The 23,598-nt window shown below is 64.0% G+C and overlaps 5 protein-coding genes across 5 annotated transcripts; 4 read left to right on the plus strand and 1 right to left on the minus strand.

Annotated features, from left to right (window-relative positions):
- Nucleotides 1-130: 130 nt before the first annotated feature.
- CHLRE_16g668700v5 (uncharacterized protein) lies at nt 131-7,847 on the plus strand. The gene is made up of 19 exons (XM_043071114.1): nt 131-270; nt 662-766; nt 992-1,096; nt 1,306-1,346; nt 1,526-1,559; nt 1,762-1,857; nt 2,006-2,185; nt 2,405-2,599; nt 2,870-2,986; nt 3,131-3,226; nt 3,638-3,733; nt 4,014-4,567; nt 4,836-4,944; nt 5,142-5,306; nt 5,525-5,704; nt 5,954-6,109; nt 6,245-6,298; nt 6,499-6,603; nt 6,801-7,847. The coding sequence occupies exons 1-19, from the start codon at nt 183-185 to the stop codon at nt 6,815-6,817; spliced, it is 2,493 nt and encodes an 830-aa protein (XP_042915832.1). The 5' UTR covers nt 131-182; the 3' UTR covers nt 6,818-7,847.
- A 14-nt stretch (nt 7,848-7,861) lies between these two features.
- CHLRE_16g668650v5 (uncharacterized protein) lies at nt 7,862-11,710 on the minus strand. The gene is made up of 5 exons (XM_043071113.1): nt 11,242-11,710; nt 9,606-10,857; nt 9,273-9,361; nt 8,789-8,899; nt 7,862-8,655 (listed from the first exon to the last, which is right to left on the minus strand). Exons 1-5 carry the CDS (start codon nt 11,500-11,502, stop codon nt 8,113-8,115), a joined length of 2,256 nt encoding a protein of 751 aa, XP_042915833.1. The 5' UTR covers nt 11,503-11,710; the 3' UTR covers nt 7,862-8,112.
- Nucleotides 11,711-11,810: 100 nt separating this feature from the next.
- On the plus strand, nt 11,811-15,864 carry CHLRE_16g668600v5 (uncharacterized protein). Its single transcript, XM_001699113.2, has 9 exons — nt 11,811-12,240; nt 12,461-12,587; nt 12,871-12,985; nt 13,428-13,477; nt 13,751-13,807; nt 14,076-14,137; nt 14,347-14,574; nt 14,775-14,884; nt 15,171-15,864. The coding sequence occupies exons 1-9, from the start codon at nt 12,156-12,158 to the stop codon at nt 15,303-15,305; spliced, it is 969 nt and encodes a 322-aa protein (XP_001699165.1). The 5' UTR covers nt 11,811-12,155; the 3' UTR covers nt 15,306-15,864.
- A 46-nt stretch (nt 15,865-15,910) lies between these two features.
- On the plus strand, nt 15,911-21,178 carry CHLRE_16g668550v5 (uncharacterized protein). The gene is made up of 10 exons (XM_043071111.1): nt 15,911-16,103; nt 16,181-16,264; nt 16,535-17,421; nt 17,577-17,676; nt 17,868-17,975; nt 18,220-18,337; nt 18,556-18,668; nt 18,981-19,211; nt 19,614-19,718; nt 19,961-21,178. Exons 1-10 carry the CDS (start codon nt 15,975-15,977, stop codon nt 20,270-20,272), a joined length of 2,187 nt encoding a protein of 728 aa, XP_042915834.1. The 5' UTR covers nt 15,911-15,974; the 3' UTR covers nt 20,273-21,178.
- Nucleotides 21,179-21,240: 62 nt separating this feature from the next.
- Nucleotides 21,241-23,562, plus strand: CHLRE_16g668552v5 (uncharacterized protein). The gene is made up of 2 exons (XM_043071112.1): nt 21,241-21,948; nt 22,665-23,562. Exon 1 carries the CDS (start codon nt 21,592-21,594, stop codon nt 21,928-21,930), a length of 339 nt encoding a protein of 112 aa, XP_042915835.1. The 5' UTR covers nt 21,241-21,591; the 3' UTR covers nt 21,931-21,948; nt 22,665-23,562.
- Nucleotides 23,563-23,598: the final 36 nt, after the last annotated feature.

Consider the following 23,598-nt stretch of genomic DNA (forward strand, 5'->3'; position numbering starts at 1 on the left):
CTGTGCGACATGCTCATTGCTTCCCGCTCGCGCTGCGCGGCGCGGGGGACGCCCACCCCTAAGAGTTCATGCCGTACGATCGGGCTGGAGTTCTTCCGAACGGCTTATTAGGCCAGGGCCCAGGGACGCTTAACTTTCAAGTCACGTTGAACACATACATGCCGCATCACAAGGCGAAAACCATGGGCAGCTACCTTGTCTCGGCTCTACTGGCGCTCGGCGTCCTCTTAGCGTCTTTCGACCGTAGCGACGCGCAAGTAGTGGCGCCAGGTAAGATATGGTTTCATGTCCATGCCCTGAGAGCTAGGCATGATTCCGGGGGCCGCTTAGCCTTGCAACGCCGGAACCGCGACACGATGCGCTGACGGTGCACTACTGTGCACGATTTCACCACTGCCGAGACCTGCTTAATGTGCGTGCATTTGGTGCCTGCTGCTATTGCTTCATTATTTCCTTGCAACGGCCTTCGCTCGAGCGCGCCCCAATTGCGACACTACTTGCGGCCTCCGCAAAGACCCCAAGCCCAATAGTTTCGAATGCGCCTGAAAGTAGCGTTTGCAAGTGGTACCACAATAGAAATATTGCCCTCCAATCGACTGGGTCTAGACAGCGCACCAACTGCCCACGCTACCCGGGCGTGCCTTTCGCACCCGACCCGCAGCGACCGTCAGCTTTACGGCGTGCCAGGAGCGCAAGCTTTGCGGCACCAAGGCAAACTGCGTCGCAGTCAACCGGAAGGACCCTTCCAAAGGTTTCACCTGCAAGGGTAAGGGACTAAGGGGTGCGCGCACGGCTTGGGTGCGGGACCTGCGTACCGGGCCTGACCGGCGGGCACGCAGGGCGGGGTGCGAGCGGCATTTTCGGCACGCCTTGAATTCCGCCCAAGCTGTGCGGCATGGCGCTTCTGCTTTGCAAACAGCGCGTCCTTCTTAACGGGTCCAGTGCAACGAAACCTGCTCCCTACCTATTCGTTCCTACCTCTGCCCCTCAGCGGACCCCTGCGCGCTGCCCAACACCTGCAAGTCGCCCAACTGCTGCCAGACCACATACAACGCCGCGGGCGCCTACGTCGGCTACTCTTGCGTCAACCGCTGTGGTGAGCGGCGCCGCAGCTGCATCGGCCCACCCCCTCACCTTGCTGTCACATGTGATGCATGTGCGTGCCGCCCTGGCCACGTAGCATGCGCACTTGCCCCCAACACCCCACGCCAACACCCCAGAACACCCCGTGCCAACAACCATTCAAGCGTTCAAGAAGTTGACGCTGCTGCCTTGAACTACTGCACTTCATTCACCCAAACACAGAGACCGTCCGATGCGCGAATGGCTACTGTATCAATGGCATGGTACGTGAGAGGTTGCGGTGGGCCTTCTGAGGCACTGGCTCGTGAACTGCGTCAGCAGGTCCCTCTTGTAACCAATGCAATATGAGGCATGGGGGAAACAACGAGCTGGGCCCACTGTGCGACGCGGCACGCATGCATGCTGACTCCGAAGCTTCACCACGCACCCACAACCCCTGCAGGACGGGAAGGGCCGATGCACGGGCGCCCGATGTGGTGAGTGAGTGCTGGCGGTCTTTCTGCCCCATGTGGCGTTGCAACCTTTGATGCGAAGTGGAAACGCACGACTGTGCGTGGTCACATGTTGCTTTGCCTTGCCACCATGTGCCCTGAGCGGGTGGTGACAACATGCTTGCAACTGCTCCCTTGTTTCGGCCCTTCCCGACTTGCACTGTCCCTCGCTCCGTACCCATTACAGTGGACCCATGCGCCAACCAACCGTGCCCCACGGGCCAGAACTGCCGCCCCGTGTTCGACAACGCCGGTGCCCTGGTTCCTGACAAGTTCCAGTGCGGTGGGTTATGACGCGCGTGTGTCCATGGGGGAGCACCGCTGGGAGCATTGCGTGTTTACGGCGTTGGTCACCGCCGTTTGCAGGCACGGGCTCTGCCTAACCCCTTCCCCCGTGCACACACGAACACACACATCCATGCACCTTGCAGTGGACCCGTGCAAGGACCCCGCCACCTGCAAGGAGGGCTACTGCTGCAAGACCCGCATGACGGACTCCGGCACCTTCGTGCCCGTGTGCGTGCCCACCTGCACCGAGAACTCCTGCCCCGCCGGAAAGAATTGCGTGGCGATTACCTCCCCCACCAGTGGCGCTTGCCGGTCCACCTGCGGTGAGTGTTCCACATACAGTCAACTTGATCATACTTGCTCTTGTAATAGTTTATCGATAGCATTATACACATTGCGTACTCCAGAGCACTGCCCTGCGCGTTTGCTGCCTTGTGCTCTGTAACACATTTGCACACGCCAGAGCACTTCACTGATTGCCACCAACCCACCTGCCCGCTATCAACCACACGCGCGCACCACCCACCCGCCGAACCTTGCAGTGGACCCCTGCGTCAAACCCGGCATTGACTGCAAGGACTCCGAGTGCTGCCGGCCCAAGCGCGTCATCCCCACCATCGGCCCGGCCATGTGGGTGCCCACCTGCGAGAACCCCTGCGCCACGGTCAAGTGCGCCAACGGGGCCTTCTGCAGGGTGGTGACCGACGAGGACACCGGGCGCTGCGGAGCGCAGTGCGGTGAGTGGCGCGCGCCCTAGCTAGGGGGCGGGGCATGGAGGGACGCACGCCGGCTCACACTTCAGCGCTTGGCACTGCAAGCGTATATAGTGCTTGCGCGCTGCCGGCACACGCCGCCGGTAGCCGCAAATGCGCGATCTATCTGTACATGTGCGTGCGTAATTGTTGAATGGAAATATGACCGTCCGACCGCACTGGCTGGGCTCTCGCCGTACTGCCGCCTACCTGAAGTCGTGCCACCTATCCCCTGTTGCTGCCGCTCCCCCACAGTTAACCCCTGCAAGCCCAACCCCTGTGGCTCCTACGAGAACTGCGAGATCACGATGCTGGCCGGTACCATGACCCCAGTCATTGACCCAGCCACCGGCCTGCCCGCCTTCTCCTGCGGTGAGTGACGGCCGGGACGGATGACTCACGAAGCCGCGCGGGGCACGTACGGTGGCAATGCGACCCTCACACGTAGGGCACCTGTGACTTCTGACCCCAACCCACGCGTGCTGCTTGTCCTGCTAACACGCACTGCCTCAACAGTGAACCCGTGCCAGAAGGCTGGCTTTACGTGCCGCCGCGGCATGTGCTGCCGCCCGCGCTTCAACACATCCACCGAAACCTTTGAGCCGCGCTGCGGTAAGACCGAGAGTGTGTGTGCGTGTGCGCGTGCGCGCGTGCGTGCGTGTGTGCGTGCGTGCGTGCGTGCGTGCGTGCGTGCGTGCGTGCGTGCGTGCGTGCGTGCGTGCGTGCGTGCGTGCGTGCATGCATGCATGCATGCGTGTGTGTATACGTGAGTGTGTGTTCGAGAGCAGTAACGGAAGGAGTGTGCGTATTACGCGCCCGTATGTGTGTGCGTACGTACGTGGCTTGCAGCATTCCCATGCCCTCCCGCACCTATCGTCCATCCTGTGGTTTTCTGCGTGAACGGTTCCTTGCATGCCCGTGTGCATTACGAGCACGTGCCGCCCGACATGCATGCATGGGCCCTGTGATTTGAATGACAACCCACCAACTTGAACGTACGTGTGTCTCCGTCCCGCCTTGCAGTGAATCCCTGCTTCCTGAACAGCTGCAAGAAGCCCACGCCCTTCTGCAAGCCGGTCGTTGATCCCGACACCGGCATGTGCGCCGGCAGCCGCTGCTGTGAGTGACCCACATGACGAGTGGCGGTTGGTCTCGTGCCTGCCTAGCCCCTTGCCATATGTCTATCTAGCTAGCTAGCCGCCGGCACTGTCCTCGTCCTTGCTTGCTTGTGGTCGGATGTGCATTCCGTCCTTTGCATGTCCCGGCTTCCCTTTCCACCTTGCCCGCAGCGCATCGGCCAGTTGGCATGCGTGCTGCGCAACTGACACGAGTGACTGACCGTCGGTCACTTCACGTCATTCCCCATGCCCCCCCCCCCAAACACATGCACACCTTGCAGTTGGCTGGCCCTGCGACTACGCGCGCTGCGGCGGATCGGACGTCCGCTGCATAGACCTGCGCCCCGACAACTGGTTTGAGACCGGAGGCGACCAGCCCGTCTTCAACATCTCCCTCGGCATCGGACTCATCGGCAGCCTGCCCAGCGGCGGCAACCACCGCCGCAGCCTGCTTCGCAGCGACCAGGCTGGCACCGGCTCAGCATCTGTCAGCAGTGGTGCCGGACAGGAGCAGGAGCACGCCGCAGCGACTGAGGCTGTGCCTCAGCACCTGCACCACCCCCAACACCACCGCCACATCGGCGTCGGACAGGGCCGCCGCGGGCTGCTGCAGGATGAGCAGCCGCCTACAGACGGCGCCGCTGGCACTGGTGACGCAGTGGAGCCGAGGGCGGCCAGCATCATCGACCCCGGCTTCATCCTGGGCCAGCTCATCAGCGTTCCATTGCCGTCTGAGGACGACGCACCCACCATCGACCCCGCCTCGGAGCTCTTCAGCTGCGGCGTGTGCCCGCCCGGCTACGTGGCGCTGCCGCTCACGGCCTCCCTGCTGCAGGTGCGTGCCGTACGTACGGTAACTACGGTTGGGTGGGTGGGTGGGTGGGTAGGTGCGTGCGTGCGTGCGTGTGTATGGGCGGCTGCGTGTGGGCCTATGGCTGCTGGGTGTTAGTCCTGCTGGCGCGTACGTACCTGCTGGTTACGGGAGTGGGCGGGAGTGCATCGTCGGACAGCGAGCATGCATGTCCGCTGCGGTGGTCCTGCTGCATGTGCTGCCTTCATTCCGTTCCTGGCTCATGGAACACGCCCTCGCTCCAAACCCGCAGACCGCCGCCAGCCTGTCCACCGCCGCCGCCATCTCCATCGACCCTGTGGCTGTCGCCGCCAGGGCCCTGGGCCTGCCCGCCGGCACCGTGCCCACCGTGCGCTGCATCCGTGAGTGAAGCCTCCCACATACATACTGTATACAACTAACAGGTGCGGTGCCTGCTGTCCGCGATTCCGAAACACAGCACGCATGTTTCAAAACAGCCCAGCAGCCGCCCGAGCTCGCTGAACTAACCCCCAACCCCAATGACCAACGCCCAACCGCCATCCGGCCCGTCGCCTACGTGCCGCCCTCGTGCGCGCAGCCGGTGTGGACGCGTGCCGGCGTGAGAAGCTGTGCGGTGACGACAGCGACAAGGTGTGTGCGGCGCCGCCTGACCTCTCCGAGCTCCAGAAGCTGGCAGACCTGGGCGACACAGCCATCGGCGCCGTCGAGGCGCTGCAGCTGCGCGCCGGCTACATCTGCAACCGTGAGCCGTTTGCTTGTGGGAGGGAGTGATTACCATAGAAGGAGCAGGGAGCCCCTGAGACGGAGTCACCAGGCATGTGCAGCAGGGTGGTGGTGCGGGTGGTGGTGCGGTCGAGTTCGGTGCCGTGGGCATGCGCGAGCACACGCATACAGTCTAGATAGCACGTCTGGTGGTTGAAGGTGCGTGTGCCCTTGTACTGGACCCACTCGCGCGCGCAGGCAACCCGTGCCTGTCCATCCGCTGCAAGCAGCCGCTGTGCTGCCGCGCCTTCACCAACCGCTGGGGCCTCTACACTGGCTTCACCTGCACCGACCCCTGCCGCGGCGCTGGCTGCCGCGCGCCGGACTTCTGCCGCTCGCAGGTCGACGACCAGGGCCAGTGCACCGGCCACTGCTGCGGTGAGTAGTATAGCAACTTGTCCTGACATGGGTGTCTAAATTGCATGCGTTCGTTGCTCGCCAGCTAGCGGGTCCTCCGTGCCAATTAAGGCTGTGGATGGTGAGGTCCCAACTGACCCCAGCCAATGCACCGTGATGAACACGGTGCCTCTGCTTGCTGCCCCTCTTCCGTAATGAGGGCCTCTGCTGGCAGCCTTTCGCCACGTCCACGCACCGCAAAACCCTGCCACCCGCCGCCCATGTTCACAGGGAACCCCTGCAACGCCAAGCCGTGCCCGGCCCGCAGCATCTGCCGCCCCAAGTTTGATGGCTTCGGCCAGATCACTGAGGACTACGACTGCGTGCCCTCCATTCCCGTGAACCCCTGCACCAACCCCAGCACCGCCATCTCCTGCCCCAACAACGGTGGGTGGTTGGGCGGGCTGATGGGTGCTGAGGCGGGCGCACGGCACTGCCTACTTGCGGGCCACCTTCTCTCCCATTGTGTGGATTGTTGCCAGCTTGATTGTTTCACGCCACGCACGCCTGCTGCACCCACAGGCTGCTGCGTGCCTAGCCAGCTGTACCCGACGGGCGCACTGGTGGCCACATGTGGTGAGCACCGGCCTTACTCCATCTGTTTCGCTCGCCGCCTGTCACCACTCACGAGCCTACCTGCTGGCCTTACAACACGTGCCGTTTCCACATGCCCGCCGATGAGCCCGCACCGCCACGGCTCCCCTGACCCATCGGTTCCCACCGATCCCCAACCCCCGCTCCTGCCCTCGCTCCTGCCTGCCTCCCTCCACGCGCAGCCTTCCCCTGCTCCAGCTCCTCGGGCGCCACCTGCCCCGACCCCAGCTCCGTGTGCCGACCCAACATGGACCGCCAGGGCAGCTGCCTGGGCGGATACCACTGCGGTGAGTTATGAAGCGCGGCTGATGCAGATACGGTAGACTGCCTGCAGTGCGGCACTTGCTCTGTGCCTTAATTTCTTGCGGAAACCGTACCGCACCCAGTTTGGCATGTGTGTGCGTGCGCGCGCGTGCGTAGCCGGGCGCTTTGTACTTGCTAACTGTCGCCTCTTGTGCTCCGCACCCGTGCGTTCATTCCACAGAGCCCATCCTGCTGTAGTGACCAACGTGCGGTAGTTCATCAGCATCATAAGATGCACAAGAGCAACAAATTTCGAGCATGTGCGAATAGCTAGCTGGAGACGACGCGCCAGCATAACTTCAAGCCTCCACGGGAAAGGGCACGCGCAACTGAACATGCGCTTGCACATAATGAGATTGGAAATTCTTGCTGCTGGGAAGTACAAGATGCATGTGACGAAGTAGCTAGGTGGCCGCCGCCTGCCGTGCAGGTGCGGTGCGGTGTCGTACCTGTGTGTGCCGTATTGCTCGCTTGCTAACTGTCGCACAAGCCGTATGGTCTTTCGCTATCATAGATCGCTGATCCATTAATGGCTCGTAACTTGACTGCCGGTCACACATAATTGAAGCAAATAATATGGAGGTTCAGTCGAGCAGTCGGTTGGGTGTTGATGGACAACTAATAACCGCTGGTCAAGCGCGCTTGCTTGTGCGCATGCAAACCGGGCAGCCCAAGCAAATAAAAGGAGGTTAAGCTATACATACCAATCGCACATATTCCCGGCATTTGCATGTACAAGTCGTGTTGCCATCGCTTGTGTGTGTGTGTGTGTGTGCGTGTGCGTGCGTGTGTGTGTGTGTGTGTGTGTGTGTGTGTGTGTGTGTGTGTGTGTGTGTGTGTGTGTGTGTGTGTGTGTGTGTGTGTGTGTGTGTGTGTGTGTGTGTGTGTGTGTGTGTGTGTGTGTGTGTGTGTGTGTGTGTGTGTGTCAGATGACCAGGTTATATGATGGAGATTCGCAGGCGCGAAGGAGTTGGGAGTCCTCTCACGCTCTTACAGTCCCATGTGCGTGGCTATCTCTTTCAAGGGTTTGTATTGTCTCCCCTCCTCTTTTTTTCTTCCATCCCATTTTGCACATTCTGGAGGTCTCAGCGTCTGTTCCTTTTCTTTCCTTCTTTTTCTCCTCGTCCGTACCCGCGCGCTGTGATCTCTGGTACTCTGAAGCCACACGGCCTTCATCAGCCGCTTTTGGTTGGGATGCTCATCGGTGTCAATGTAAAGCTTTTAGGAGCAGGGCCATCATGCCCCAACTTATAGTTACATGTAACCTTATCCATCAAGGATTGAAGTCACGGATTGAAGTCGAGTGGGCGCCATGGGAAGTTGCCATTGCGCGTCGGTAACTAAGGCCCCAAAGGCCAACACCAGCCTCATCGAACCTGTACCGGCACCTGCCGCAAACACCTTGCACTGCCTCATCACCCACGTGTGCATCCAGGCACCAACGGCACGCCGCCAGCAGCGGTAGCAGTAGCAGTAGCACGCATCAGCACCATCTAGTGCCGCCAGCCCAGCTCATGCCCGCCCTCCATCTGTGGCTCCAGAAAGCCGCGGAACGACACTGCCTGAGGCGGAGGCGGAGGCGGAGGCGGCAAGTCCACTGTTGCACCCATGCTCGCGCCGCCGCCGCCGCCCTTTGCGCCCTTTCCTGGCAGGCCCCCCGTGCTGCGCTGTGATGCACCACGGCCAGTGGATGGCTGTGTGGAGGAGGCCTCCTGCTCCGCGGTCAGCGAATTTTGGCGCGCCGCCGCCGCCGCCGCTACTGTCATAGTCCCAGCACCTGCCAGTGCTTCAAAGCCTTCACACGCATCTGACATGGCAGCTGCTGCCGGCGGCGTGCTGGCGGCGCCTGCTCCGCACGGTGCCGCCGGCACCGGCGCCAGCGGCTCGTCTGCGGTGGCTGCGCTTTGAGCCGCCGCATGCCCCACCGCCGCCGCCGCCTGCCCATCCGCCGCCGCCGCCGCCTGCCCATCCGCCGCCTGCCGCTGCTGCTGCGCCGCAGTTGGCGACGGGTCCACGGCCCAGCGCGCGCCGTAGCCCTGTCCACTCACACCACAGGTATAAGGCACCAGGGGGGCGTCAAAGGACAAGTACGGGAGCGAAGCCCTAGTAGGAGGCCTCCCGCCCTCCTACCCTTCTTTCCCTTCCTCCCACGCAGTTTCTTCCACACACCTGCTCGTTCCGCATCTCCAGCACGAAGCGCGGCGCGTCAAAGGGCGGCAGCTGGTGCAGGTTGAGCCACACGGCGCCGCGCATCAGCCGGGACAGCATGTCCCGCGCCACCTGCATACAAATATACACACACACACACACGCGCGCGCGGGCATCCCTTTGTTGATTATCTTAAACATACACACATACACGTGCGCGCGCTCACATAGTCAAATTCATGCGAACGCAAGCGTATCGGGAAGGGCGCACGCAACAAGCGAGGACGGGGACGCGCACACATACGGTACATGCAAATCCACCCGCGAGGGTGCACGCAGGATGGAGCAATACACATGCACCGCAGCCGTATAGCAGTGCGCGTGTGTGCATGTGTGTGCGTCAAGGGGCCATTCTTTGTGACACAAATACACATGCAAATGAGCATGGCTGAACACACACACACACATGTGTGTCCTCATCAGCTGCCCTGCTAGCACGCGCGCACCTGGTTCTTGGCCGCCTCGCTGCCGCTCATGCTGGGCCACCACACGCCGCGCAGGTCCCGGTGGCAGTGCTTGGTGAGCGCGCGGGCACCTGCAGCACGAGGGCCGGGCGAGGCGGTCGCCGCACGACAGGGCGGCGTGTCATGCGGCAGTCATACTAAGGCCACCCCTGTCACACGACAAGTCGCCGGCAAGCAACCTGTCCTGCCAGGCTTTCACCGCGCTTCCCCCGCTTGCATTCCACGCGCACATGCGCATGCAACGAGACTACGACTACAAGCAAGAACCAGCACTTCCTCTGACACCCTCGCCCTACAACACCAACTTGTACTCACCCACGGTCAGCACACTGGGGTTGCCGGGCGGCGCGTGCCGCCGCTCGAAGGCCGCCACACACTCGGCCGCGCTGGGCAGCGGCGCCACCAGCCGCGACCCCGCGCTGCCGGCCGTGAGCCGAAAGCCCAGCAGCACGTACAGCAGCTGCGGCTGTAGCAGCAGCCGCGTCAGGGCGCGCCGCTGCCGCAGAGCGCCGGCGCTGCTGTAGCTGCTACTGCCATTGCGATGGGTGCTGGTGATGCTGCTGGTGCTGGCTGCCGCAGAGGTGGCCTGAGGGCCGCCGTCCGGCTCCCTCTGAAGCTCCGCTGCAGCTCCCATCCCAGTCGCGCCATCCTGCCTTTGGCGCTCGTCCTTGGCCACCTCCTCCTCCGCCTCCTCCCCCGCCTCCTCCCACGCCTCCTCCGGCAGTAGCTCCGGCAGTAGCGCCTCCAGCGCCGCGACAGCCGAGTGATACCCCTCGGCTTCCTTGAGCAGCGGCGGCCGCTGCTGCGTCACTGCTGGGTAGGGGAAGCTCCCGCTTAGCCGCCACGCCGCCGCCGCCCAGGCAAGCTGGTGGGCGTGGGGGCGGCGCAGGAGGCCGCAGGGCAGATACCCAGGGTGGAGCAGCCCACACGGGCCCGCTGCCAGTGGCGGAAGGTCAGGCGGCGCCTGTACTCCTGCTGCTGCTGCTGCTGCTGCTGCTGCTGCTGCTGCTGCTGCTGCTGCTGCTATTCCTCTAATTGTTGATGCTTGTGACGAGGGGGTAGCACGTGGCAATTGTGGCCGCTTACCATCAGCGACGGGCGCGGCAGTGGCGCTGCTGCCGCCCAGCTCGCTGCAGCTGAGCCGGAGACACCAAGCCCGCCACGCCTCCGCCTCCACCGCCGGCTGCCTTGCGCCCTGCTCCCAGTTGCAATTGACGCAGTCCCCCTCCTGCTTCCCTTCCTGTCCGTCTGAATCCGTATCGCCTGCCGCACCCTTTTTCCCATCCTCCCCCTGCAGTCCCCCGCCTTGACCGCCACCGCTGCTACTGCCACTGCCGCCGCCAGTCATCTCGGGCGGTGACGTCGGCAGTAGCAGCAGCTCATCCAGCACGGCACGCAGCTGCCCCGCCTGGCCTGGATCCAGATCTTCCAGCCCCCCTGGCAGCTCCAAGCCCAAGGCCTGGCCCTCGTCCGAGGCTGCTGCTGCAGCTGCTGCGGCTGCAGCTGGGCTGTCCGGCGCAGCCATTTGGGGTGGCAGGGATAGCGCTGGGCTGCTGGCATTGTCGAGCTGCGATGTGTGTAACACGCACGGGGTCGATGGCGGTTAAAGTATTTGCGTTATGTGCATTACCACTGCCGAGCTGTGATGTGTGCGGAGCGGCGCGCAACATGGGGTGCGGGGTGTGCGGTCTGCCTACGGGGGTTGGACCGTGTCCACCGTCTAATAGGCATTGCCAGCATGAGCACAATGGCACACCCCATGACGCCGTGAGCTGTCCAGAGGCCATACCTCACCACACCAAGGCAGGTGGCCGCGACAAGAGACCGCCTTCGACGCCCAACGCGGCACGCGCCGCAGGCGCGGCAATCAACCGCGCCACAGCCTCCCACGCGGCCCGCCCACCCGCCCAACCAATGACAAGCAATAACGTCAACCCTTGCATGCACGCACCCGGACGATGCTGGCCTGCAGCTGTCGCATGGCCTGCACCAGGCGCCAGGCCGCGGCGCCCACCGCCGCCTGGTAGCTACCGCTGGCGCCCTCGTTGGCGCCGGCGCGAGCAGGGGTGCCGGGGCCGGTGCCGGGCCGGGGGCTGCGACAGAGAGGCCTCTCTGTGCCCTGGCCATTGCTGGAGTCGAGGCCGCAACCGCCCTGACGTTGCGGGGGTGCGAGGCCGGGGCCGGGGCCCAGGCACGGTGCGAGCAACACCATTCGGGGGGCTGCGGCAAGGCCCAGCCTGGCTGTGGCCAGGCACAGCAGGTGAGCGCGTGGATGGATAACTAGCCGAGAAAGCCCGAGCCGTCCGTAAACGACGGCCAGTTTGTTTTTTAGCCTATGAGTCGGGTCATTTGTTGATTTGTCGAGCCGACCGCCCGGCCAAAAGCATGGAAGCAAATTTGCCTACATCCACTCGTGCCTACTTATTACATTATGAATATGCAAAAGGTAGCCATATGAAGCCTCATCCACATTGCCCCAACCCACCCCTGATGCAACATCCTGGTGCTCCCCCCCCTCCCCCCGCGCCCCCCGCGTCAGAAGACCACCTCCAAGTTCAAGGACGCACTTGTCACCGAGTCTTCATGCTCACCTGCCCATACCCATTCTCGTGCTGGTCTCGCTGCAGGACGAAACTCCAGGAATGGATTCAGCCTGGAGTGGCGCCGTGATGAGGCCCTTAACGGCCACCAGGTCACCGGTTTGTTGTCCCTCGCGCAACGGCGTTCCTGCACATTTATATTTGTAGGCGACTACTCACTTGAACCTTCGCAACACGTTCATTGCGCATTGGGGCGCCACAGCGTCATTTCGCTGGTCGACCCTCAGACGTCCTCCGACGCTGTTTAATCCACTCGCGCCTTACAATGATGCTTAAGGCCTACTCTGGAGTCCATGGTTCCACGCAACCGCGCGCTGGGCGTGTGGAGCGACGGGCCATCCGTGGTGCAGGCAAGTCGGTCCGCGGTGCTTTCCTCGCGACGGTCGTTCCGGGGTTTGCGAAAGCGCTTCCAGCATATGACGAATCATCGGGCATATGTTTTGTGGCCGAGCGATTCGGTCGCTGAGGTCGGGTTGTCCGTCGCGCATCGTGAACCCCACACCCCCCAGCCCGTCGTCGACGTCAGCTTGACGAGTCGACTCGCCCTCTATGTGGTTTTGCCACTCGCAGTGCGGAGGCTGTGCCCGTTGATGCGCAATGCGCAGGGCCGCGCGCCGCTGCGGACCCCGCTGTGCGAGGCGAGCGCCGAGCCCGGCACCGCCACCACCTCTGCGCCGGTGCGGGACGGCAAGTTCGAGTGAGTAAGGGGCGCTGACCGCCGGGGCCGCGGCAGGAGATTGGGTCTGGGGGACCCGGTGCGGCCGGGAGCGGCCGGGTGCACGGGGTGGGTTTGGATGTGGTTGAAGGGGAAGGGGACTGGCCCATACATGCCAGGCAACAGGCACAGAGGCGCCGCTCGCTGACTTCCTTCGCTTGCCCTTGACAATTGCGTCACAACTTGTGGCCAGCTAAGGGACCACGAGCAACCCTCACGCACCTCTCATACGGCCCCCTCCCGCCAACTGGGTGTATATGTGCAGGATCACCCTGAAGGGCCTGGAGGCGCTGCAGACGGTGCGGCTGGGTCTGGTGCCGGACGGCCGCGGGCAGGCCGTGGTGGTCACGGAGGTGGCAGAGGGCAGCCGCGCGGAGGAGGTGAGGAGGTGGGGTTGTGGGGTTGTAGGTATTAGCCCAAACTTAACTGAATTCAATGGTAGTGGGGGCGGGGCCGGGGTGATTGGTGGTGTTGGTGGTTGGTTGTGCAGGGTCCGGGGGGAGGGCAGGCGGTGGGCGACGGGCTGGGGATGGACGGGGGGCACGGGGCGGGGTTAACTGACTGACTGCAGCAGCTCCATTGGTGGTCGGATGGCGGCAATGGTGCGTGGTTCGTCTGGTCCGTGAGCACGTTCGGGACGTATGGTGCTGGCGGGTTGGTGGGCGGGTGGCGGGCGAGCAGGTGGCGTGCGGCACGTAGGGGCGGACGTGGCCGAACACACGCTGCTGTGTGCGCCGCACGCCCCTCAGCTCTACCGGTTTTAACTAGACCCCCAGACCTGAGAAGCACTCCTACGCTGCGTTGTGCTGACTGTGGCTGCAGCTGGGTGTGACACGAGGCATGAAGATGAATGCGCTGAGCGACCCCATCCGGTGAGTGTGGGGTGGGGTGGGCAGGGCCCCGAATGAAATGCATTTGAGCGAAGCGGAGCTGGGCGGCGATGAGGGGGCCTGCCGGGTGGGCGATGCAGTGCTTGCACGCCTCGAAAGTCCTGTCGTTGCCTGGTGGTGGCGACCGGCGCCTCGCCCTAGCCTGCCTACCCCTTGCAAGCGCACACGCACATCCACATGCACACGCAGTCACGCACCCAGCCTGACGCGCCCCCCCCTCCGCGCTCCCATCTTCTCCACCGCCCCGGCCCGCAGCTACGGCGAGCTGTGGGACCTGCAGGACCGCCCCAGTCTGCGCTTCGTGGTGGACACGTGAGCGACTGGGCGACTGGGCGCTGAGACACACATGCACACCGCACTCAGTAGCTGTGTCGACGGGTGTGGCCACATGTTCTGAAGCCACGCTGGCGCTGCTGTTGTGCTTGGGACACGCGCGAGCGGGGATGCCGTTATGCGGCCCCTGTGAAACCGTGCTGTTGTGTGCGGGCCGCGGGGGCAAGGTTGTAGCCCACATGCCTGCAGCGGGCAGATCCTTGTGACTTTGCGCTGCTTCCCTGCCCTCTCCCCCTCCTACCTGCAGCTTCAAGATGCGCCGCAACCAGCCCATCGACCTGCAGTTTGAGCCCATGATGAAGCAATCCGGTGAGCACGTGCCGTCGCGCCGGTTGTCGTACCAACCACCACACCCAGCGACTCCGAGTCGGCACTCGGCACCATCTGCAAAGCACCGCTAGCCCCCTCCCTCCACAGCCCCCAGCCCACACACACATGCCCGTGACACCTCACACCCCGCAAACGCTGCACGGCCGCCAACGCTGCACGCCCTCCAACCCCGCACACACGCACGGCAGAAATGGACATCATCTTTGGCCCCTCGGGCGCAAGTTCCAGCAGCGACGACCGCGAGCCATCAGAGGTGAACGCGCAGGCGGCAGCTTCTGGCAGCCCCAGCCCCAGCCCCAGCGGTGCCGCCTCGCCGGCTCGGGTGTCACTGGACCAGACGCCCGACAGCCCGCTGGGATCCGTCAACTCCATTGACCAGCTGCTGGGGACCGTGAGCGACAGCGAGGAGACGATAGGTGAGAGCGGGGGCGTCCCTTTTGGGGGGGTCACCTGCGCAGAGCCATGGAGGCCGCAAGGAATGAGGCGCGGGCGAAGGACTGGCTCAAATGGACGCACGCATGCCGCCCACTCCGCCCCCACCTGACCGTGTGCGCACGCCCCACCTTGGTGTGGTTGGGTTTGGAGTAACCAACCCCACCTACCCACCGGCCCCCAGGCGACAAGCTAGCGCTCAAGTACCAGGAGCAGCAGCGGATCCGAGTGGCGGTGAACCAGGTGCAGAAGCGCATCGACCGGCGGAAGGAGTACATGGCCATCGACGACCAAGTGAGCACGGCGGTGGGGGGTTGGGGAGTTGCGGTTGTGGGCGCGAGGCTGCGGGACATAGCACAAAGGAAGGGGTCGACACGGTCCGTGCAATGTATGCAAGCAAGAAGTGTGCGGTCGTACATGCGGCTGGGGCTGTTTGCTTGCGGCTGCGGCTGCGGCTGCGGCTGGGGCTGCGGCTACTGGGGTTGACACAGTGCGTGCATTGCGTGGCGTTTTGTTTCCCTGTGGCCCAACACAACGCAAGAACCCGGTGTCTACCCCCTCGTCCCCTTCATCCTGGCAGCGTGACGACACGGGTCTGCTACTGGGGCTGGCCGCGGCGTTCCTGATCCCGCCGCTCATCATCCTCATCATCGCCTTCGCCTCTGGCTACCTGGACCAGATCTACCTCACCTCGCTCGGCATGTTCCGTGACTAAGGCGCAGTCATGAACTAAAGAACTAACAACGATGTATGCAATGGTGTGGGGTTGGCAGTGTTGATGGGCGGAATGGCGGCTGCGTGGGGTGCGGGAAGGGGTGCTGAACAAGTGTGGTGCGGCGTTGCGTGCAAGGGAGCCGTGCTGCTGGGTCCTGGAGAGGCGGTCTCTGCGCTGCGCTGGCGAAGGGCTGTGAGGGCCTACCTTCGCTGGTCAAAAGGCATCTCAAGATGTTATCCAAGGTCCTTCTCTAGGAACTATGGTTGGGAGTGTGGGTTCCTCTCGCACTGGTGCCTGGGTGCCGGAGTGACCAATAGGGTTCACAGGCGTGCAGCACATGGTGACGCTGGGTGTTATTCCAATCAGAATGTCTCGAACGGTGGTACTGGTGGTGGATTGGGCCGGAATAAGGCGGAGGAGGAAGGAACAAGGACAGCTAAGCCTCGAGGTGGACTGCGGGTGGACCGCGGGTGGACCGCGGCATGAGGCCAAACCCTAGATGCTTGAAGTTCACCGCTACTTGCTTGCCTCGCACCTCCACATTTAAAAACATACGAAACAAATATCCGCAACGACAAGTTGCAAGTGCCGTTTGTCCAAACTCTTCGCACAAGCTTAGCTGGCGCAGGGCCTCGTTGACGTCGGGGCCCTTTGCGCGAGGGAACAAGGATGGGCGTAGGAGGAGGGTCCGATGTTGAGATTCCACAGTGCCCTGTCTGTTGCGAGACACTGGGCCGGTGGGGCGGGCCAGCAACGCTACCATGCGGACACAACGGATGCGTCGAGTGCTTCCAGCAGGCAAGCAATGCGAGAACGCGACTTCCACGCAAAGCACAGACTTCCAGGCTTGATTCGCCCGCACATCTGCCTCGCAGGTCCAGCAGCGCAACGCCCAGTGCCCACTGTGCCGCGCAAGTTTTGGAAAGGACCTGAAGCTGTCCTGCAACCACGAGCTTGAGGCAAGAATAGGGCTTCAATTCCTTGGTAGAAATCCGCTAGCGCGCTGACGGTTTGCAAGACAGCAAGGAAAGTCGACCCAACCATTCAGCTACCACGGGCTGCGCGGGCTGGTAGAAGTGCCTTAGGTGCTCGGGGTGCACCGCCAGCTGCATGGACTGCTGTTGCAGAAGACTTTGGCGGGGTCCACCACGCTGCACAAAACCTTATCGCGCCGAAGCGCCAACCATGTACCGCGCCGCCTCACCGAACCTCAACCCCTTCGCCCACAGGACCTGATTCGCCTGGCGACCATGCTCTTCGTCGACGAGTCCTCCCGTCGCGACGGATGGGAGGCTTTCCCCTCCACCGCGCACACGGCTGACAGCTACGCAACGGAGCTGCAGCGGGCGCACCAGCAGGCCAACGCGCGGGGTCGCGCCAACGCCGCGGCCGCGGCAGCGGCGCGGCCCGCAGGGCCCGGCGCCACCGGCGCCGCAGGCGCTGGCAACGGCGCTGCTGCCGCAGGCGGTTTCAGCCTTGGAAACCTGGCCCTGAGTGGGCTTGGAAGCCTGGGGCTGGGCGCGCTTCTGGGGGGCAGCAGCGAGAACCCAAACGCACTGGAGGACCTGCACGACATCATGACCACAGACCCACTGGCGGCGGCGGCCGGCGGCGGCGGCGGCTCGCCCGTCGGCGGCCGGCGGCGCCGCCACAGCGACGGCGAGGGCGACCCATACTCGGAGTACGGCGAGGGGGAGTACGGCGCCGGCCCACACGAGCTGGGGCACGGACGCGGCGGCTCCGGGGGCAACGAGATTTCGCCCTCGACGCACCCCTCCGCCCCCTACCTAGCAGACGGCGCGCGCGCGGGCGCGGGTGCCGCGCAGCGGCGCCCCGGCGCCGGCGGCGGCAGCAGCACCTGGGACCCGATCGGCAGTAGCATGTCGACGCTGATCCCGGGCCTTGGCGGCAACGGCTCGGGCTCGGGCGGGCCGGCGGTGCTGTCTTTGGAGCCCCCGCTGTGGCTGCCGGACAGCCACGCCGCCGAGTGCCTCAGCTGCCACCTGCCCTTCCGCGCCTTCACGCGGCTGAGGCACCACTGCCGCCTGTGCGGCAAGATCTTCTGCAGCGCCTGCTGCCACAAGCGAGCGCTGCTGCCGCCCAAGTACGGCGTCAGGTGAGCGGGGCCGAGGCGGCGCAGGGCGAGTTCATGCCGGGGGCAGCCTTTGTGCTTGGCGGTGCACGGTTAGGCGTTTCTCGTGCTGGTAACAAAAGCAGTGTGTGTTGGCCTCTTCAGCAGCTGTGTGACGCGTATTCCTCTTGCTTCTGCAGGACGCCGCAGCGCGTGTGCGAGCTGTGCTGGTCGGTGCTGACGCCGCACCAGCAGCTGCTGGCGGGGACCATGGCGGCGGCGGCGCAGGCGCCCGTGCAGGTGCGCAGCTGCACACGCAGTACGCAGGCTCGATCGCACGGGGCCCTGGCGCCCCTCCCTGCAGCACACATCCATAAATGCAGGGTTCTGCGTCAGCATGTCATGTGTTGCAAAACCCGCACACTGCATTTTGGGACATCTCACCACGTGACACTGAAACCGTGCGTGAAATGCTTCACATCGCGTCACAGGACTCACCGGACGCCATCTCGCTGCGTGCCTGGCTAAACAGCCCCTGGACGTCCAACCTGGGAGAGGACATTTTCAAAGGAGCCAACCTGCTCACCACCTTCGTCAAGGTGAGATTGCCTGCTTGCCTCTGACACAGCCTCGGGCCTTGTGCCCGTGTGTGCGCTGCTGCCTGTGCTTCTCTGTGACTTTGTAGGCTGCCACACGCACGTGCCGTTGCCATGGCCGGTTCCACCACCGGTGCAAGGCAGCCACCTTAGGAGTGCCGGACAGCTGTCCGAAGTCAACCGCACACGCGCACACACACGCGCTCTATCTTATTGCATCCCCTGTCCCCCTGCCCCCTGCCTCCAGGCCATCCACCGGCACCCGGAGGCTGACCTGCCCACCGCGGCGCTGCAGGGCGCCCAGGGCTTGGCGCTACTCACCGTGGCGCGCGTGGCCGCCGGCTGGTCGCTGTCCTTCGGCACGGGTGAGCAGACGCGCTGGGGCAGCCGTTGTTTGGTTTCCGGACGAGCTGAGTTTCCTCATGTGTCAAGGCAAGGTGCATTCTGCATGACAGGCGTTCGAGTCAACAATTCTTGGACCAGTACACATCGCTTTAGCTGCTGCCTCACACCACTAAGAGTGATCTGGCAACGCCTTCTTTTTTAATTTGTTCTACCTACGTTGCGTTGCTGCCGCCCGTAGGCCTGGTGGTCGCCCGCACCCAGGACGGCGGCTGGTCGGCTCCTTGCGCGGTGTCGGCTGCGGGCATGGGCTGGGGGCTGCAGCTGGGCGGCCAGCTCACAGACGTGCTGCTGGTGCGTGGGGCACGAATTTGTGTGTACATATGTGTGTGTGTGTGTGTGTGTGTGTGTGTGTGTGTGCGTGTATGCGTGCGTGTGTGTGTGTGTGTGTGTGTATGTGTGTGTGTGTCGTTTGTGTGTGTGTGTGTGTGTGTGTGTGTGTGTGTGTGTGTGTGTGTGTGTGTGTGTGTGTGTGTGTGTGTTTGTTTGTGTGCGTGCAGACATTGTGGAAGTGCATCCTCGCTATGCCAGCGCTGTCTCGCGGGTACTCCGTCCTGCACGCCCGTGCCAGCAACCTCCACCCCACCCCACCCCCACCCCGTGCAGGTGCTGCGCAGCCGCGAGGCCCTGGCTGGCCTGTGCGGCGGGCTGGGCGCGGGCGTGGTGGTGGGCGGCGTGGCGGCGCTGAGCCTGGGGCCGCTGGGTCGGCACGCGGACGCCGGGGTGGTGCTCAACCCGAACAACGGCACCTCGGCCTCCGCCTACGGCTACAGCCTCAGCCGCGGCGCCTTCGTGGGTCTCAGCCTGGACAGCTCGCTGCTGTGCGTGCGCAACCAGGTGCGGAGGCGGAGGCGGAGGCGGAGGCGGGCAGGGTGTGGGGGCGGGGGTAGAGGCGGAGGCGGGCAGGCTGGGGCGGGTTGGGGGGTGTACAGGTAGGCAGGGGGGCTGGCAGGGTATGGAGTTGAGGGCGTGGATGGAGGAGGAAGAGCAGGGGAGGGGGAAGATGAGTATCGAACTTCGAGGGGCACTTCCCACCGACATGTGCGCTTCCAGCTGTGGCATTCGGGCCCCTCATGTGTCCCTTACCCGGCCCTTTCTCACCCGGCCCCGCTGTCCGCCGCCCCTCTTCCCTTATCCTGTTCCCTCTGCCCCGACTTCGCGCTCCCCGCCGCCCCTACTCCTCGGCCCTTGTGCTGTTCCCACTGCCTAAACTTCGCGCTCCCCGCCCCGCCCGTCCAGGTCAACCACGACTTCTACGGCTACCCCGTCACGCCGCGGCAGCTGCTGCTGGAGGCCGCCGTTCCGCAGCCGCCCGCCGCCTGCATGCTGTACGAGGGCATACGGGTGCGTCATGTCCGTGCCTGCGTGGCGGCGCGCCTGCCTGCCTGCAGGGCCCCTAGGCCCCAGAGCCAAGGCGCAGTGCAAATGCGGGACGGGCTCCAGCCGCTCCACTGCTCCACCGCTCCACCAATGCTGTGTTGCTGGCTCTGGATAGTGCTTACCGGGCTTCATCGGGTGACTGACTTGGTCCCCTGACTGGCTCCCTCTTGCTCCTTTCCGCTTCCTCCTTCCCGGACCCGCCACAGGCGCTGCTTCACCGCTTCGAGAGCCGCCGGCGCTTGGTGCACAGCCGGCACAGCTTCAGCAGCAGCAGCAGCACGCACAACGGCGGCGCCAGCGCCAGCGACGGCTTTGTGCTCGTGCGCCACCGCGGCGGCGGTGGTGGCGGCGGAGCGGCAGCGGCTGCGGCATCCGGCGACGACTTGTATGCCGATACCTCCGCACCGCCGCAGCTGGTGGCGATGGCCCACGCCGCGCCGGTGATGCCGTCGGCGCCGTCCGCGCCGGCGCTGCTGCCCGGCGGCGACATGCACGCGGCGCCGGTGTTGCGCTGGTGATGGTGTGATGCGGACCCGACAGCCCAAACCACCCTGCCTCAGCCCATACCACCCTGCCTTAGACTCGGCCCAGCCCGTGGCCCAGACCTTGCGGCTTGCGGCTCAGGGAGGCACGGGGAGACACGGGAAGGCACGGGGAGGCATGGGGAGGTACGGGGAGGCACGGGCTCATGTGGAGGCGGCGTGTGGACAGCCCACCAGGGCGGCTGGGGACGCCGTGTGATGTGGCGACGGACGGCATGCCATGGCGGGTGATTTCGGCAAAGGCCTGCCGTGCTTTGGAAGGTAGGCGAGGCCTTGTTCGGACGTGTACGTTAGTACTGGAGACCGTTTCATCATCTCGATTAATCACTGAGATGATTGCGAAGTGCGACCTTCCAGGCTTTGTGTATTAAAACTGGTAGGGTAAAAGCGGAACGGCTGTAACATTACGGTTGATGTTGTATGATGGGGCGGAAATCCTTACGTGTACTCACGGCTCTCGTGCTCAGTGTATCATGAGCTGGACCAACTGAAAGAGAGCTTCAAGAGACCTGACGGTTACATCCAATCTTCCTGTTTGTATTTGTGTCGGGGGGCATGCCATTAAGCATCCCATCAGATGCGGTATGCGAGGCCGGCTTTGTCGGGTCGCCTGCCTAGCCAAGGGGCAGGAGCACGGACACGAGGGTTTGTGAATGTGATGAGTGCAGCCCGTGAGGGCCGTCTTGACTGAGCTTCGGCCTACCACCGGAACTGCCAAGCGAAAAAAGAGGGCGATGCTATGCTAAGCGGTGGTAAGCAGGGTAGGTGGCTTGGCCGGGCTTCTCACGGCGTCAGTTCTGTGTGCCCTGCGCAGCCAGGCGCGGCTCTGCCTTACTGTTACATGACTGCAGGTCTGCAGCGTCGCTGTAACGTTTCAGTGTGTCACTGTGTCTGCAGTGACCATGTCAGACATCCCGTGCGCATTCCAGATTTCCAGTCTTGTTACAGTCGCCGATTTCTGCATACCAGCGACCAGCGGTCCTCTATTGGTCCTGTCCTCACTTTGTGGTGAACAGGCAGGTATCGCATGTACTTGCTGCAAGTTTACTCAGTACCGGTCTACTCGTTACACGCCCAACATTCCAAACAACCCAGTGAACCCACCGGGGCGCCCCGCCAGCCGCTACAGCCGCCTACCCACACATAGACTCACTGCCCCCGGCGGTACAGGAACTTCCGGCTTTCGATCAGCCACGCGCTCATGCACTGCCGTTGCAATTTGTCTGCCATGTGCTGGGGTCTGGGAGTCAGCCTTTCCCGTCCACGCACATCTCTCGACCCTACCTCGTAGCCCCATGCCCCCACGCCACCGCCTCGCAGGGTGCGCGCGGCGCTGGACCTACCACAACGCGAACACTATCATCGCCTGCCCCGCCCTGCTGGGCCAGCTGCAGCCGGCGGTGATACGGCTGGTGGCGGCTCTGCATCGCGGCAGCCACAGCATGTGTCTCATGGCTGAGGGCCTGGAGCCTCTGGATCCAGACGCGGCGGCAACGTCGGCGTCGGGTGTGGATGTGGCGCCGCTGACGCCGCTGGATCACGGCTCTGCGTTCACGGGGCCGGGATCGCCATTGGTGGGCGCGGCAAGGAACGGGGCGGGCTCGCCGCTAGGAATGGGAGGAGCAGGGGGTTGAAGAAGTCGATGGGTGGAGGCAAGGGCAGTGGTGCCGCGGCGGCGGCGGTGGCTGGGAAGGGCCGCTTCGCGGCCGCGGGGATCGGGATTCGGGAGCACGGCCTCTGGGAGCCCCAGGAGTGGGGCGTGGAGCGCGGCGGGAGAGGAGCTGCAAGCGGCGGCAACCGCGGCGGCAACGGCCAATGCAGCCACAGTGGCGGCGCGCACGGCCCCGGCCATCGCTGCCGCTGTTGCTGATGGGGAAGGGGACGCGGCGGCGGCGGCAGCGGGGCTGCCGCTGAACGGTGTCGTCGCCACGCACGCGCTCGCTCCGCGTCTGCCTCCACCAATGGCACCTCCGTAGACGATGGCCCGCAAGCGGAGGCGTCACCGGCACCAGCGGGTGCCGCATCGACAGTGGGCGTTTTGCCGGCCCTGAGCCCCGCACGCAAGCGCTCCGGCGCCGCGAGCATGACCGTGGTGCTGCCGGGCGGTGGCAGCGGCGGGCCGGGGCACAGCCGCCCCAGCAAAGCCTCTTGGCGGGGCGGGGGCTGCCACCAGCGCTGAGCCCGCTGGGGCCGCTCGGAGGAGCTGCAGGCACGAGGGATGGGAGTGCTAACAATAATGGGGCGTCGCCGCTGGGTAGCGGGCTAAGCCGGAAAAAGCTGCCGCCACTACTGCCGCCTGGGCGCGTCGTGTCCGGTGATGGGCGGGGGCGACAATAGGCCCCATTCCCGAAATGCACCGAGTTCCCAGGTTCCCAGCGAAACATCCCGCAATTCCGCAAACCGGTAGAAAGAAGGCGATGAGCTCTTCGGCCTTGCGCGTGTGGGCGGTGCTGACGGTAGCCGCCTTCGAAATTGCCACCCAGGCTCAAACACACGCACGCACGTTCTAACTAGCAATACAGACTAGGCACACGTTGAATACCCACATAGAAGACATCAAGGGAGCCCGGGCGCCGAGGAGGAGACCAGCGCCAGGGCGGGACATTCGCATGTGCAAGAAGGGGAAATAAAGCAAACGGTGTGAGCGGAAAGGCGCGTGAGCGAAAAAGGCAACAGTATTCTATGTGCATGAGCCTGGGTGGCAAGAGAGAGGGGGAAACAGGCAGCGGGCAATTAAATAGAGGCAAGCACGCATCGGCATGGGGCCACACGAGGGCCAGGGGCACAGGGACAGGGGGAGGGGGGTGGTTAGGGGAGGGGGGGATGAAGAGAGCCCAAGGATTGCGGCGGCGAGCGGGGGAACGGGAGATGAGGATGCGACCGGTGGCGTTGGTGTGGCTGACACGCGGGTCAGCGACAGCGTTGCGGCGAGCAGCAGCAGGCGCGGCAGCGGGAGCTGCGCGGCTGCGCCCGTGCCTGCCGCTGCGGGCATCTCGGACAGCGGCGGCGTTCTGGGCAGGTGACGACATTAATATGGCTTTACAAACAAAGTGGCAGCCAATCAAGGTGGCAGCAGGCAGTTGGTCGCTGCAATGTGGGCATGGCTCGCAGTTTATTCCTTCATATTGCTCGTTACGGTACTTGCTGCTCGGATGGTGTTAATGGTGGTGCGTTGCAACTGCTGGCGTCAGTGGTCTGCTGTAGGCCTAATCACACTGGATTGGTGCGTGGTAGGCACTGAAGCTAGAAATGGAAACAGAAATAGAGACACCCTGCCGTAAGCAAGTTAAGGGAGTGGGGGG

The sequence above is a fragment of the Chlamydomonas reinhardtii genome, chromosome 16 (genome assembly GCF_000002595.2).
Source record: "Chlamydomonas reinhardtii strain CC-503 cw92 mt+ chromosome 16, whole genome shotgun sequence".
Classification (NCBI taxonomy): Eukaryota; Viridiplantae; Chlorophyta; class Chlorophyceae; order Chlamydomonadales; family Chlamydomonadaceae; genus Chlamydomonas; species Chlamydomonas reinhardtii.